The sequence below is a fragment of the Rana temporaria genome, chromosome 1, assembly GCF_905171775.1.
Source record: "Rana temporaria chromosome 1, aRanTem1.1, whole genome shotgun sequence".
Classification (NCBI taxonomy): Eukaryota; Metazoa; Chordata; class Amphibia; order Anura; family Ranidae; genus Rana; species Rana temporaria.
The window spans coordinates 403,472,597-403,483,951 of NC_053489.1; the positions used below are offsets into that span (position 1 = coordinate 403,472,597).

Here is an 11,355-nt window from a genome sequence, read left to right on the forward strand (position 1 = left end):
GAGGGATGCCAGAAAATCCCCCGAATGGAGTGCAGCGACCACAGAGCGAACTGATTCCATCCTGAACGTTTGCACCTTCACAAAGCTGTTGAGGGCCTTGAGGTCCAGGATCTGACAGACCCCTTCCTTCATTGGGACTACAAACAAATTGGAATAGAAGCCCTGAAACCGTTCCTGCGATGGCACCGGCACTATCACTGCACGCAGCAGCAGGTCCTGCACTGCTCCAAACAAGGCTTCCCAAAGAGCTGGAAGAAGATGGAGGTTGGAGGTAAAAAGCCTGTTTGGTGGACAAGAAAGAAACCATCTTGTATCCTTATGAAACCACTTCGCAGACCCACTGATCTGAAAGCAGGGAGGTCCACCGAGCTGTAAACTCCCGAAGGCGACCCCCCACCCGAGAATCGGGCAAACCTTCATGCTGCCATAGATTTGTTCACAGGCTTGTTTGGCTTGCAAAACCAGGGACGCTTCTGTCCCTCAGCGGACACCTTGTCGGTCTGGGAACGCTTAGCTGCTGACCCAGGCAGATGAAAAAAACGCTTCCGAGCGGAAAATGAGGGCCCTGGCCTAGGACGTGGCTCCTTATCTTTTCTGGATTGAGGGAGCAACGTACTCTTAACCCCCCCTAAACATTTTTAATAATGTCATCCAGCGAGGCTCCGAAGAGCCTCTTTCCCTGGAATAAAAAAAAAAAAAAGACAACAATTTCCAGGACCAATGGTCCCCACCAGGAGAAAGGTTCTTCTACATTAGGCAGAAAAAAAAAACAGCTGCTGGATGCAGTTTGAGGGGTTATAGCCAGTAGGACTGCCCCCGTGGCGGTACTGTGCCGTTTTTCTGTTTTTACATGTTCTGCCTAGTCCTCTCCGGAAGGTGGCAATATAACCCCAAGGTCAAGATTTAAAGTGCTGTGTCCGTCAATGAAGAAAGACATTTATTTTAAGGGGGGAGATTCTTTACTATACCCACTGTACTTGCCTTTATACCTCATTCCAGCAGCATCCCTCCAGCACCACAATCAGTCCCCTGCAGCCTGCTCTGTAAGCAGCATTTGTCTCCAGTCACACATCAGCCTTGCCTGTATTGTACGTGATGACGTCATGCACAGAACAGAGCTTTAGGAGGAGAGCACCACAGCCAGAGTGCAAGGCAAGTACTTCAACCTCTATTTTACCTCCTTGGATTGATAAGCATTTAGCCCTTGCGGTGGCAAGAGACCCCGCTGCAAAGGTGGATTTTTTGGTTTACAATTCCTAGTTGGGCTTTAAAAGATTGCATCTTGATCTGGTTAAGATCTAGAATTTAGCTACAGACTTGAGACTCAGAACGGCACGATCTGAAGATGGCAGACATGGGAATACTGTTTATTTTTGCCTCACAAAGGAAAATTGGCTCTTCCCAATTCTTGTTAAAGAAAAAAAGCTGTTCACTATGCAAAGTATATGTTTACTTTGTAAAGTGAATGTTAATAACTTAGGCAAAGCTGTGTTTACTTTAAATACCCAACCATGTGCTGAGAGGGAGATTTTCCCTCACAATTGATTGGGTATTTAAAGTAAACACAGCTCCTATATCACTTCTAGCATTGACTTTATTAGGTGAATATTTTTTTTCATGTAGAGCAGGGGTGGGGAACCTGCGGCCCGCGAAATCATTCCATGCGGCCCCCCATGCGATCAGAAAAAAAGCGCCGCCGATTGTCACTATGGAGCGGAGTAAATGTATTGCTAAACACACTGACAATGAATGAATGATCATGGCGATCATTCATTCATTGTCCGTGTGTTTAGCGGCCCGCCCCTGTTAGCCGGCGCCAGCCTCCAGCCAATAGCATTTACTCTGCTCCTGCGGCCCGCCCCTGTTAGCCGGCGCCAGCCTCCAGCCATTGCACTGCAGCTGATGAGCTGCTCCCCTAGGCTTACAGCCCCGCCCAGTGGCGTGACGTCACTCACGGCGGGCGGGGATTACATTCATGGCTGGCTGGGATGGCACTAGCCAGCGCCACCGACGAGGAACCATTTCCAGCAGCAAATAAGGCAGCCATAAATATGCTGACAGCATCATGAAATACGGCGTATTTTTTTAATATGCAGCATAGCGGCGGGGGGAGGGGGGTAAATGTCCTGCACAGTGCACAGGACATTAATACATAAGTTACCATGACCAGTGCAGGACATTTACCCCCCCCCCCACATGCTGCATATTAAAAAGATCATATTCATCATATTTACATTTAATAATTTTCAAATTGCATCAATGATTCAATTTGAAAATTATTAAATGTAAATATGATCTTTTTAATATGCAGCATGTGGGGGGGGGGGGGGGGGTAAATGTCCTGCACTGGTCATGGTAACTTATGTATTAATGTCCTGTGCACTGTGCAGGACATTTACCCCCCTTCCCCCGCCGCTATGCTGCATATTAAAAAAATCACAGACAGTCATCAAAGTTAATAATCTTCAGACTGCATCATTCTGTATGCAGTCTGAAGATTATTAACTGTGATGACGGTCTGTGATTTTTTTTAATATTCAGCATGGCGGCGGGGGGAGGGGGTAAATTTCCTACCTACACAGTTGCACTGGTCATAGTAACTCATGTATTAATGTCCTGCACTGTGAGTTACCATGACCAGTGCAGGACATTTAACCCCTCCCCCCATGCTGCATATTAAAAAAAAAATCACAATGTCATTAGGGGAAAGTTCTTATCTTTATTCAGCAGTTCTGAGTCCCGACAATCTAATCTCCCCACGTCCTCTTCTATACAGATACCCTGGCTGAGTAATGTAATTGCCGAGAACCTCTTCTGCACAAGGATTACTCCGCCTGAGCCCGAAAACCATCAAATAGTCCCTGCAGAGTAATCCTTGTGCTGCTGATCCCGGCAATTACATTACTCAGTGTATCTGTATAGAAGACGACATTGGGGCTCAGATTAAATTGTCCGAACTGCTGTATAAGGATAAGAACTTTCCCCTACCAACTTTAACTACTAGTGTTCTTCCACCAGCTAAGCCACAGTACAGTTTGAATCATGTGTCCGGGTAGAAGGCGGAAGGAGACCCGGACACATGATTCAAACCCCGTACTGTCCGGGTCAATCCCGTACAGGTGGCAACCCTAGGTAAATGTCCTGCACTGGTCAATGGTCATGGTAACTCATGTATTAATGTCCTGCACAGTGCAGGGTGCTGTGTAATGTAAAGGGGACCAGTGATGCAGGGTGCTGTGTAATGTAAAGGGGTCCAGTGATGCAGGGTGCTGTGTAATGTAAAGGGGTCCAGTGATGCAGGGTGCTGTGTAATGTAAAGGGGACCAGTGATGCAGGGTGCTGTGTAATGTAAAGGGGTCCAGTGATGCAGGGTGCTGTGTAATGTAAAGGGGTCCAGTGATGCAGGGTGCTGTGTAATGTAAAGGGTCCAGTGATGCAGGGTGCTGTGTAATGTAAAGGGGTCCAGTGATGCAGGGTGCTGTGTAATGTAAAGGGGTCCAGTGATGCAGGGTGCTGTGTAATGTAAAGGGGTCCAGTGATGCAGGGTGCTGTGTAATGTAAAGGGGTCCAGTGATGCAGGGTGCTGTGTAATGTAAAGGGGTCCAGTGATGCAGGGTGCTGTGTAATGTAAAGGGGTCCAGTGATGCGGGGGGGGGGGGGACACGTTTAATCCCCGCTATAACAGGCTAATTTTTAAGTTGATCATTTTGTACAGCCCCCGAATGATGTTACAAAAATCCAAATGGCCCTTGGCAGAAAAAAAGATTCCCCACCCCTGATGTAGAGGTTAAAGCAGTCAGCAAAGAACAGCCATGTACTCACCTGCATGATTAAACTACATGATTCAAAGGCAATGCAAGTTCTCCAATATACTGAAAAAAAAAACAAAGCACAAGTTACGTTTGGTTTGAGCTCTTAAAATCACTGCACCAAGAAAAAATATTGGCAATTTATAATGATCCTTCTTTAAAGGTCAAATACATCTTTCACAGCATGTCTCATGTTACACCGATATTAGGGTGCTAATTCCCACCATGTTACATCTGTCAACTATTCACATAATCTGTGAATAGAGAGACAAGTCCTATTTTCCACCGCTGCTCATTGTTGTGAATGAACCCTCAAAATTTTGGACGCTAAACATTTTAGCAGAATTTTAGCTCCGGGGAAAAAAAATGTCTTTACTCCTCATATGAATCACAGTTCGTATTGCACTCCTGTGACCCATTTTCAGCAGACAGCGGGCTGAAGCCTGCCGTCGGCTGACATCACAGAGTCTGTCCAGGCTGGGGGCAAGATCACAACAAGACCACAGACCAGCGCTCCAGTATGTTCGGGGAGGGGGGGGGGGGAGCTGAGAGCAGATGACTGATAGTATGTGCTTTATATAAGATGGACAGGTTTAGAGAACCATATAAAAAGGTATTTACAAAAGGGATTGTAGAGACTTGTCTGGAAAGTGAATGACTTTTTTGACATTTAATGTGAAAGTTTAGTTATTTTTTTGAAAGTGAGGAATTCTGAGATGGAAGTCCAATGGCTCCCATTGCTTTGTCGCTGTCAATGAGCATAGGGAGACCGGGAAAGTCGATGCTCCTGTGTACATCACGGGATCGAGAGAGGGCTCAGGTAAGTATTGGGGCGGAGCAACACACAGGTGTTTTTTTTTTACTTTCAAGCACTGCCCCCAGCTACATGAAGCTACGTGACCAACCTCATCTACAGATATTGCCAAATCACCAGCTCCGCTCCTCCCAAAACCTCCTGCACTCTTGCTAGTTGCTACCTTGTTACCGCCTCCCATGCTCGCCTTCGGGACTTCTCTAGAGCAGCTCTCATCTTCTGGAACTACAGAATGTTCGCCTTTATGCGATTCCTGAAAACTCACTTATTCAGGGAAGCCTACTCCACCCAAGAACTGTACCCGAGTCACCTCCATCAGATCACCCCCCACAGCGATTACCTTTTGTACAACCTCCTCCTGTAAGCAGGACCCTTCTATATTGAACTGTTTTATACTGTCCCCCCCTCCTCATTGTAAAGTGAAGTGTAAACTGATGGCGCTATATAAATCCTGTATAACAGAATGCATGAAGGTAAAAAACAAACTTCAGCCTTTAGCCCAGGTTCACACTGGGCTGTAAGAATGAAGCCATACGAGTTCACTTCCGCTTGTTAGTCCGGATTTCAGCCGCGATTACAGACATCTGTGCATGTTTCTGCACAGATGTCAATGTAAATCGCAGCCCAAAATTGCACCAATTAGGACGGTGTCATTGTTGGGAAATGCCGCTGATTTGACAGGTCAAAACGCAAAAGTGTGAACCAGGGCTTACAACCACTTAAAACCGAAATAAAAACACACACACACACACACCCCCTGTAAGACAAAGGATTATGAAATAACCTCTGATCGAAGCTGTTGCAGCGACCCGGCACACCACTGTGACCGGTGACATGTCTCCCAGAGTTATTTCCGGGTTCACAGGCTCCGGTGCTGTGATTAGCCAGAGCCGCAATGATGTCACTCCCGCACGGGAGCCACCAGTCACGGCAAGGCTGCTGAAGAAAAGGCACGAGTGGCCCGTTTCTTTAGTGCGCATGCGCCAATGACGGCGCAAGCCTAAATGGTAAATATCTCCTAATACGTGTCGGTTTAGGAGATATTTACAGTACCTACAGGTAAGCCTTATAATAGGCTTACCTGAAGGAACAAGTGGTGTAACCAAGTTTACAACCACTTTAAAGTTTACTGAACAACACAAACTAAAACCAGGGAAGTTCAGCTTATCCCCATTAGGGATGCCAACCATATACGGGTGGCAAGTATGTGATCCTGCACTTCCAGGTCTGGGGCGCACATGTGCTCCATGGGATGCCAACCATATATGGCGGCAAGCATGTGATCCTGCACTTCCAGGTCTGGGGCGCACATGTGCTCCATGGGATGCCAACCATATATGGCGGCAAGCATGTGATCCTGCACTTCCAGGTCTGGGGCGCACATGTGCTCCATGGGATGCCAACCATATATGGCGGCAAGCATGTGATCCTGCACTTCCAGGTCTGGGGCGCACATGTGCTCCATGGGATGCCAACCATATATGGCGGCAAGCATGTGATCCTGCACTTCCAGGTCTGGGGCGCACATGTGCTCCATGGGATGCCAACCATATATGGCGGCAAGCAGGTGATCCTGTACTTCCAGGTCTGGGGCGCACATGTGCTCCATGGGATGCCAACCATATATGGCGGCAAGCATGTGATCCTGCACTTCCAGGTCTGGGGCGCACATGTGCTCCATGGGATGCCAACCATATATGGCGGCAAGCATGTGATCCTGCACTTCCAGGTCTGGGGCGCACATGTGCTCCATGGGATGCCAACCATATATGGCGGCAAGCATGTGATCCTGCACTTCCAGGTCTGGGGCGCACATGTGCTCCATGGGATGCCAACCATATATGGCGGCAAGCATGTGATCCTGCACTTCCAGGTCTGGGGCGCACATGTGCTCCATGGGATGCCAACCATATATGGCGGCAAGCATGTGATCCTGCACTTCCAGGTCTGGGGCGCACATGTGCTCCATGGGATGCCAACCATATATGGCGGCAAGCAGGTGATCCTGTACTTCCAGGTCTGGGGCGCACATGTGCTCCATGGGATGCCAACCATATATGGCGGCAAGTATGTGATCCTGCACTTCCAGGTCTGGGGCGCACATGTGCTCCACCAGCAACACAGAGGAAGCTCATCTCGATGTCCACCTGTACCCACCAATCTGTAAACAAGGCAGATTGCTATTTTATCAGTAGGTAATGCTTTATTGCAAAGCAGGAACGCTTGATCTTTGCCTTCCTATAGTAAAAGTAACGCAGTGCCGTATCGCAAGAAATGGCTTGGTCAGGAAGGGGTGGTAAATCTTCCATAAGTTTAAGCAACACTAAAAGGCAAACTTTTTTTTTTTTAAATAACAAACATGTTATACTTACCTCCACTGTGCAGCTCGTTTTGCACAGAGTGTCCTCTAACCCTGTCTTCTGGGGGCCCTCAGCGGCTGTCTCGGCTCCTCCTCGCAAAAGCTTTCCACCTTCATGCGAGCGAGCTCGCATGGTGGAAAGCTTTTGCGAGCGCACTCCCGTGATACAGCGGCGGGCATAGCCGCCGACAGTATCACTCGGCCCCGCCCCCTCATCATCCGCTGTGATTGACAGCAGCGCCAGCCAATGGCTACGCTGCTATCAATCCGTCCAGCCTAGCCAATCAACGGCCAGGCTGGGAACCGAAGAGGATCACGTGGACGTGCGCGGGACTTTCGAGGGGTCAGGTAAGTAAAACGGGGGTTCGGGGGGGGGCGGTACCGCCGGATGTTTTTTCACCTTAATGCAAATTTGTATGCGGGCAGGAGCGTGTGCACAGACTTAATCATATGTCAAGGTTTGTATGCGGGCAGGAGCGAGTGCACAAACGTAATCGTAAGTCCAAGTTTGTATGCGGGCAGGAGCGAGTGCACAGACGTAATCATAAGTCCAAGTTTGTATGCGGGCAGGAGCGAGTGCACAGACGTAATCATAAGTCCAAGTTTGTATGCGGGCAGGAGCGAGTGCACAGACGTAATCATAAGTCCAAGTTTGTATGCGGGCAGGAGCGAGTGCACAGACGTAATCGTATGTCAAAGTTTGTATGCGGGCAGGAGCGAGTGCACAGACGTAATCGTATGTCCAAGTTTGTATGCGGGCAGGAGCGAGTGCACAGACGTAATCATAAGTCCAAGTTTGTATGTGGGCAGGAGCGAGTGCACAGACGTAATCGTATGTCAAAGTTTGTATGCGGGCAGGAGCGAGTGCACAGACGTAATCGTAAGTCCAAGTTTGTATGCTGGCAGGAGCGTGTGCACAGACGTAATCATAAGTCCAAGTTTGTATGCGGGCAGGAGCGAGTGCACAGACGTAATCATATGTCAAAATTTGACATGTGGTCAGGAGCGAGTGCACAGACGTAAATCGTATGTCAAAGTTTGTATGCGGGCAGGAGCGTGTGCACAGACGTAATCATAAGTCCAAGTTTGTATGCGGGCAGGAGCAAGTGCACAGACGTAATCGTATGTCAAAGTTTGTATGCGGGCAGAAGCGAGTGCACAGACGTAATCGTATGTCAAAGTGTGAATGCGGGCAGGAGCGAGTGCACAGACGTAATCATATGTCAAAGTTTGTATGCGGGCAGGAGCGAGTGCACAGACGTAATCATATGTCAAAATTTGACATGTGGTCAGGAGCGAGTGCACAGACGTAATCGTATGTCAAAGTTTGTATGCGGGCAGGAGCGTGTGCACAGACTTAATCATATGTCAAAATTTGACATGTGGTCAGGAGCGAGAGCATGGATCCAAACACTGCATTTAGTAGTGTGCACCCGCTCCTGTCCGCATGTAAACTTTGAAATATGATTACGTCAGTGCACTAAGGATGAGCTCAGGCGTGTTCAAACCGCACATGCAGAGCCCGCCAGGAAGTCAGCACAGCGCTAATCACAAGCAGTGAGACATTTCCCGATCTCTGCAGCTGCGCATCGGGACAATGTCTTGCTGCTTGTGATTAGCGCTGTGCCAACTTCCTGGCGGGCTCTGCATGTGCGGTTTGTGAACACGCCTGAGCTCATCCTTACTGTCCACCTGCTCCCGTCCAAACTCTGACATACGATTACGTCTGTGCACTCGCTCCTGCCCGCGTGCAAACTCTGACATACGATTACGTCTGTGCACCCACTCCTGCCCGCATGCAAACTTTGACATACGATTACGTCTGTGAACCTACTCCTGCCCACATGCAAACTCTGACATACGATTACGTCTGTGAACCTACTCCTGCCCGCATGCAAACTTTGACATACGATTACGTCTGTGAACCTACTCCTGCCCACATGCAAACTCTGACATACGATTACGTCTGTGCACCTACTCCTGCCCGCATGCAAACTCTGACATACGATTACGTCTGTGCACTCGCTCCTGCCCGCGTGCAAACTCTGACATACAATTACGTCTGTGCACCCACTCCTGCCCGCATGCAGGCGCTGCGCCTATATCTATGGATTTCCTGCATGCAGCACTGAGGTGGATGCAGTAAAGGCGCCCTCAGTACAGAGGGCAGGGCTCAGCACCCGTCTGTATGAGCCCTAGGAATGCCTATAAAAATACACATAGGAGGGAACAGAAATACAGGAAGTGCCTGCACACACACCCACGCATCATGTATACATAGGGAGATCAGTCCTACCATTGCCGTCATTTGTAGAGGTAATGCAGTGCTAGAAACTCCATCTAACAAGTCCTCTGTGTACATAAACATGTATATAAAAGTATAGAGAAACTCAAATTAAGCCAACGTCTCCTGGCCCGCACTTTAAAACTTTGCATTGCTACAAACAGAGAGCTGAGCTACAGCCATAAACCCCGCTCACTCACTCACACGCAGCACTACGTACCTGATCCCTCTGTGCACACAGGCCGCCTTCCCACACACACGCACACAATCTCCCCGATGATTGGCAGAGGAAGGCACGCCCAATCCAACAAAACGACATTCAAACCCGCCAGCCTGAACGCGCACGAAACTGAACGGCGGGGCCAGCAGACTCCGCCCACTTAGACGAACAGGGCGGTGTGTAGTGTGGAGAAGGGGGAGTTGTTGGTAAACACAGGCGTGGAGTAGAGGGCGGGAGTGGCGTGCTCTGCATTGGAGAACATCTCACGATAACAATACATTGGATGAGCTTGGAGCTGATATAGTAAAGCAGGGAGGACTTCATACAGTTACATTGTGTGACTACTCACTGCAGTTATCAGTAATGTGCAGAGCCATTCAGGGAAACCTTCCACGGGACTGGTCACCAAGGTAAAAAGCAGAACAACGCCTGTAATCTGCCCCAAAGAAGCGCATGTTCTTTTTTCAGCTACTTTTTCTGGCGTTTAGCTTCAGGTGACAAAACGTGCAGATGTGAACAGGTGCCATTGAAATGAATGGGATTTTGCTTGTTGGGTGTTTTTTCCGGGCGTATCTGCAAGCGTTTTATGAGCTGAAAACGCTCAGGTGTGAAGGCAGCCTAAAGGCGAACTTACACTTTAAAGTGATTGTAAAGGCTAGGTTTTTTTTTAACCACTTGAGGACCGCCGCGCGACGATATACGTCGACAAAATGGCACAAGGGCGTACATGTACGTCCCCATTAAGATCTCAGCACGCTCGCGACCCGGTCCTCTTCTCCGTGACCGTCCCCGCGGGAACAGCGGACCCGATCGCCGCCGGTGTCCCGCGATCGGGTCACAGAGAGGAAGAACGGGGAGAGGTAAGTGTAAACAAACCTCTCCCCGTGCTTCCTAGTGAGCCTGTCACTGATCGTCTGTTTCCTGTCATAGGGAACGACGATCAGTGATGTCACACTTAACCCCTACAGTGCCCCCTCCTGGTTAACACCTTCACTGCCAGTGTCATTTTTACAGTAACCAGTGCATTTTTATAGCACTGTTCGCTGTAAAAGTTACAATTGTCCCAAAAAAGTGTCCGCCATAATGTCGCGGTCACGATAAAAATCGCTGATCGCCGCCATAACTAGTAAAAAAAAATATTAATAAAGGTATCCCCTATTTGGCAGACGCTATACATTTTCCACAAACCAATCGATAAACGCTTATTGCGATTTTTTTTTTACCAAAAATATGTAGAAGAATACGTATCGGCCTAAACTGATGAAAAAAAAATTTTTATATCTTTTTTTGGGGATATTTATTATAGCAAAAAATAAAAAATATTGCATTTTTTTCAAAATTGTCGCTCTATTTTTGTTTATAGCGCAAAAAATTAAAACCGCAGAGGTGATCAAATACCACCAAAAGAAAGCTCCATTTGTGGGGAAAAAAAGGACACCAATTTTGTTTGGGAGCCACATCGCACGACGGCGCAATTGTCAGTTAAAGCGACGCAGTGCGAAATCGCAAAAAGGGGCCTGGTCCTTTAGCTGCATATTGGTCCGGGGCTGAAGTGGTTAACCTCCACAATACAGGGCACCTGCACCCCCTTCCTGCCCAGGCCATTTTTCAGCTTTCAGCACTGCCACACTTTGAATGACAATTGCGCGGTCATGCAACACTGTAACCATGTGACATTTGTATTTTTTTTTCTCACACAAATAGAGCTTTCTTTTGGTGGTATTTAATAATTTCTTGGTTTTGAATTTTTTCCTAAAAAAGACCCCACAAACTTTTTTTTCTTGTTTTTTTTCAGTACATTTTGTAAATAAGTAATTTTTCTCCTTCACTGATGGGTGTTAATGAGGCGGCACTTATGGGCACTGATGA

At 48.0% G+C, this 11,355-nt stretch overlaps 1 protein-coding gene across 5 annotated transcripts in view; it reads right to left on the reverse strand.

The window, feature by feature from the left end:
- PWWP3A (PWWP domain containing 3A, DNA repair factor) overlaps positions 1-9,654 on the reverse strand; it is a 100,477-nt gene extending 90,823 nt beyond the window's left edge. For 2 of the 5 annotated variants that reach the window (XM_040323629.1, XM_040323667.1), the window contains exons 1-2: positions 9,487-9,653; positions 3,823-3,872 (exon numbers count right to left, since the gene is read on the reverse strand). In XM_040323629.1, coding sequence (XP_040179563.1) covers positions 3,823-3,828 — 6 coding nt within the window. In that variant the 5' untranslated portion in view covers positions 3,829-3,872; positions 9,487-9,653. Of the gene's footprint in view, positions 1-3,822; positions 3,873-9,278; positions 9,456-9,486 lie in introns of those variants that run through there. The other 3 variants (XM_040323639.1, XM_040323620.1, XM_040323611.1) reach the window with 2 other exon arrangements.
- Positions 9,655-11,355: the final 1,701 nt, after the last annotated feature.